The sequence below is a fragment of the Chrysemys picta genome, unplaced genomic scaffold (genome assembly GCF_011386835.1).
Source record: "Chrysemys picta bellii isolate R12L10 unplaced genomic scaffold, ASM1138683v2 scaf2570, whole genome shotgun sequence".
Classification (NCBI taxonomy): Eukaryota; Metazoa; Chordata; order Testudines; family Emydidae; genus Chrysemys; species Chrysemys picta.
This window is the reverse complement of record NW_027055273.1, coordinates 3,640-8,000: the sequence shown is the minus strand read 5'-3', so window position 1 is coordinate 8,000 and position 4,361 is coordinate 3,640. Positions and strand designations below refer to the sequence as shown.

General features: G+C 58.8%; 1 protein-coding gene across 1 annotated transcript; it reads right to left on the bottom strand.

Moving 5' to 3' along the window:
- Positions 1 to 95: 95 nt before the first annotated feature.
- LOC135980298 (maestro heat-like repeat-containing protein family member 1) lies at positions 96 to 2,529 on the bottom strand (the record flags this gene model as incomplete). Its single annotated transcript, XM_065580330.1, has 5 exons — positions 2,283 to 2,529; positions 1,448 to 1,543; positions 847 to 951; positions 597 to 723; positions 96 to 190 (listed from the first exon to the last, which is right to left on the bottom strand). Coding segments are annotated over exons 1-5 (618 nt in total), but the record flags the coding sequence as incomplete, so codon positions are not given.
- Between the last annotated feature and the right edge of the window lie 1,832 nt (positions 2,530 to 4,361).

Genomic DNA, 4,361 nt, shown 5'->3' with positions numbered 1-4,361 from the left:
AATTTCCATCTGCCGGCTCCTCATCGAGGGAAGGAGCCAATAACCCCCCTTTCCCATGTGTGTGTCTGTCTCTCCAGCCACAGTCTTTTACTCACCATAGCAACATGGACAGGGTTCTCTCTGCAGCTGGCATCCTTCTGTGTCTTGCTCAGCACGCTCACCACTGCCCCTGTCTTGGTGTACACGACAGCTGCACAAGAAACCAGCAGTGCTCAGGCAGAGCTCTCAGGGCCGGATTCTTCCCCCTCCCCTTCGAGCCAGATCAGAGGTGCCAAAGAGCCAGACTCCAGCCGCAGCTGGGAACGACCAGCTAGGGTGAGCTCTCAGCTGGCTTCTGGGCCAACTGCCCACTCTTCACCCTGATATAGAAGGTGTGTTGGGGCTGGGGTGGGATCAGGGGAGGTCCCAGATGGTCCCAGGCACCTGGTGAAGGGCAGATGTCAGGTCAGCCCGGGAGGTACCAACCCACCTCTGCTCTGTGTCCCTTTGGTCAGGGCTGCGATGAAGGCGCCATGTTCTCTCTGCAGCCCTGCTCGCTAGGTAACAGCCGGGGCTGTGAAGGCTGAGAAGTGGCGACTGCTTCCGCTCTATCTTACCTTTGCAAGGCGTGAAGAGCCAGTAGAGAGCCTGAGATGCCCAGTATCTGGTGGCCTCCTGAGCATCGAAGGCCTGGCTTGTCAGCAGCCCGGCCATGTAGCCCTGCTCTACCATGGGTTTCAGGTCCTAATGGGCCACCAAACAGAAATTGAGGGCATAGGTCGGGACGAGCCCAGCTCTGTCTGTATTCCCCCCACTTCCCGTGAGTGCTGGGGGGGGTGGGGGGGCAGCAGGGTCTGCGCTGCTCACCTCGGTGATGGCTTTGAAGCGGTAGAACATGAAGAGCCGGGCGCTGGCTCTCACAGCTCGGCTCCTCTCCTGGGCCCGGGGAGAGCAGATCCACGGCTGCAAGTGCTGGGGAGTAGGGAGAAAGTCGTGTGAGCGGCAGCAATGCCGGGGCGACCTCCAGAACCTGCTTCCTGTCCCAGCAGGGAGAGGACATGGAGCATTTAACCTCTTCTCCTCCACTTCCGGACACTGGAACTCAGCGCTCCTCTCCTGTCTGGGGGACGTTGGCACAGGTCTGAGGGTCTTGGGCTCAGCGCTTTGAGGATTCTCCCCATTGATCCTGTAGGGTCTCGGGGCTGTTTCCTTCAGGGGAACAGGGGCTCCAGGCCAAATGTAGGAGGCCAAAGTGACACCCCTGGAGCAGGACTAGGATTGTCTTGCTGGATCCCAGGGTTGGGTGTATGCCCCAGGGGGACTGGCTAGTTCATAGCAGCTGGGAGGCCTGCTCAGCCCCCTCGGGATCAACTGGAGCCTTCCCTCTTGTGGTTCGGGTAGAACCTGACCAGCCGGCCCATCCCCAGATGGCCAGTGCGAATGGGCCCCTCCCCCCGCCCTATCATACCAGAAAGAGATGCAGTAGCGTGGTGGGGGTCAGGTGCTGCTCCAGGAATGTCTGCAGCACAAGATCCAGGCCCTCCCAGGGCAGTTCTTGGAGAGACTGGAGCAGAGAGAAGCAGGGAAGTAAATAACAAGGGAGGTGGGGTGCACGAGGAAGGGGGACGAGTGGATCCCCCCATCTGGAGCCAGGTGCTGTTGGTATTCGGGGTCCCTTTACCCAGGTGATACTGATCCCCCTGCATATAGACATGGGTCTCACCTGGACCACGGGCTGCCCTTCCCCAAAGAATCCTTCCTCCCACCTGGGCTCCCCAACACATGTACTGAGCTGGGCTCTGGAGGGAAGGCCTCCTCCCTCCCGCTCTGGAGGGGCCCCAGCTGCCCCCCAACACCCCGCTGGCTCCCCAAGGGCTGAGCTGTTCATCCCGCTCCAGCCAATCTCTGTTTCTGTGGCAGGGCGAGTCATGGCCTGGCCGTGTGGCTGTCCCGAATCCATGCTTTGCTCCCTCTGCACCAAATGCTATTTAACGCTCTGGGCCAGAGCCTCAGCTGGTGTGAACGGGGGTAGCTTCTAGCTCCCTGTGCCAAGAATCCAGGGTAATTCTATACAGTCTCACAGACACTCACCTCTACAGCTGTTCTCCCTGCCAACCCCACTGCAGAGTTAACTGCGTAGCCACTTGTCACCAGCCCTTTGGAAAATAAACCGAGGGGCTGGATTTGGCTGGACACGCAGCTCTCTGCATCGGGCCAGGGTCCAGCTACTCAGCAGGGGGGTGGCTGAGTTTCCCAGCCAAGGAGGCACGTGGAAGCTGCAGCTTTGTCCATGCCTCACTAACCTCTGCCCGGAGAGCGGAGCTTTTTGCCACCTCAGTCCCTCTCAGCTTCGCCAGGGCTGGGCGCTGAATCATGGCGCTGGTGATACAAGTCCCGATGGTCTCAGCCTCCTGTTCCTTAGACAGGCGAGGCTCAAATTTCCTGATTGGAAGGAACGGAGCAGACGGGGCTATTAGACCGGAGACAGGTCCTGGCATGAGTCAGGTTGAGTTTGATGGCTCGAGGGACAGCTCCCTCCCTTAGCAGCAGAGCTCCAGGGGGCATCTCCAGCAGAGCCACCGCCTAGGGAATGGTCCTGTCTGGAGATGCCTTTGCCCCCTGGGCCCAGCAGGGGCTCTGCTGGGGAAGCTGCTCTCCGGGGCTGATCCTGGGCCCTGCTCTGCGGCTGCACCCATTCACAGCACTTCATGCTGACGGGAGGGGCTCCCTCTTCCCAGGCAAGACCCAGCGATGGGGGCTGGATAAAGAGACCCGGAGGCCGAGGAGGGTATGGCCCGTTAGTGAGCCACCAGGGAGAAATATCCTCCGGTTCTTATTGCAGCTCCTCCCTCCCCCACTTCTTCTCCCTCCATCTGCCCCTCCCCGGCTGCTGGGCTCCGCAGCTGAGTCAGGCCCCATGGACGTACCCTATGTATGAGATGGCCAGCAGGGCATGCTGGTGATCGGGGCTCTGCAGACGGGCCCGGTCCTTGCCTCTGAGCATCTCCTGCAGCACAAAGCAGAGAGTCAAAGGTAAAAGAATTTGGGGGAGCCCGGTTCCTCAGCAAGATCTGGAATCTCCAAACGCAGTTTGACGCCCCCACCGACCCTCAGCCCCAGCGTGCAGTGCACTGGGGCACGGAGCTGGGAAGCTGGCCTGGGAGCGGCCATGTGGCCAGAATGCAGGAGACATTCACCAGAGCCCCTATTTCGCCATTCCTGACGGCACATCTGGAAACTTCAGCATCTGCCACGGAGCAGGGAAGGGGGATCTGGGCAGAGGCGATTTTGTGACGGGGAGCATTAGAGTCCTGAACAGCTGAGGTCAAATATTTTCCTGCAAACCAAGGGAGGGCTGCGCCTGTTAACTCCTCAGGATCATGTCCCGGAGTGAAAACCCTTGGAGTTAACCCCCAGGGCGCTTTCTGGCTGCCAGGCAGATCCCTGAGAGGTGGGATGGGGAATGGTCCCAGGTGTAAGCAGCATGAATCCGCTAATGGAAAATAGTGTCATTTAATTCCTTGGGCTGGAATCGCACCAGAAGAATCTGGCATCAGCACTGGGTTTGCAGTGCACAATGTAGAACCCTGGGCACCGGGTCGCAAACACAGCACATGGCCTTTAAACGCTAGAGACTGTGGCACATGCATCTGCCCTAGGGACCCCTCCCAGGACCCAAGCGTGCTCACTCACCAGCAGGGGGGACAGCACGGTGTATGTGTCCTGGCTCACCAAGGGAATCCTGCTCACTTGGGTGACAGCTTCACCCACCAGCGCGAGGCTTCTCAGAAAAGCAGATCTCACCAGTGGATCCTGGGCTCACAGGCAGGATGGGGAGAGAACAATGAGGAAACAGCCACAGGCAATAGAGAGCTGAGACACAAGGCTACAGGGCGAGTCTCTACAAGGGAGCTGCTGTCCTAGGCGGGATTGCCCTCATGCCCTAAGGGAAAGGACCTGGCTTGCCGAGTGGAACAGCTTTGCATTCCCTAGGGCTGTGGGTCTCCAACTATTTTTACTGATGACCCCTTTCACACAGCAAGCCTCTGGGTGTGACCCCCCTAATAAATTAAACACCCTCTCTAATATATTTAACACCATTATAAGTGCTGGAGGCAATTGGGGTTTGAGGTGGAGGTTAACAACTTGCGACCCCCCCATGTAATGACCTCGTGACCCCCGGAGGGGTCCCGACCCCCAGTTTGAGAACCCCTGGCCTAGGGGAATATCTCTGGAGATGAATGCAAGGAATGGGCTGATTCCCAGAGGTGCTGAGCACTTGCAGTTCCCAGAGCTGTCAGTGGGCCCTGGGACTGCTCAGCTTCCCTGACAATCAGGTCGTAATTGTCCGATCTGGGACAGGAATCTGCTGCTCTCTGCAG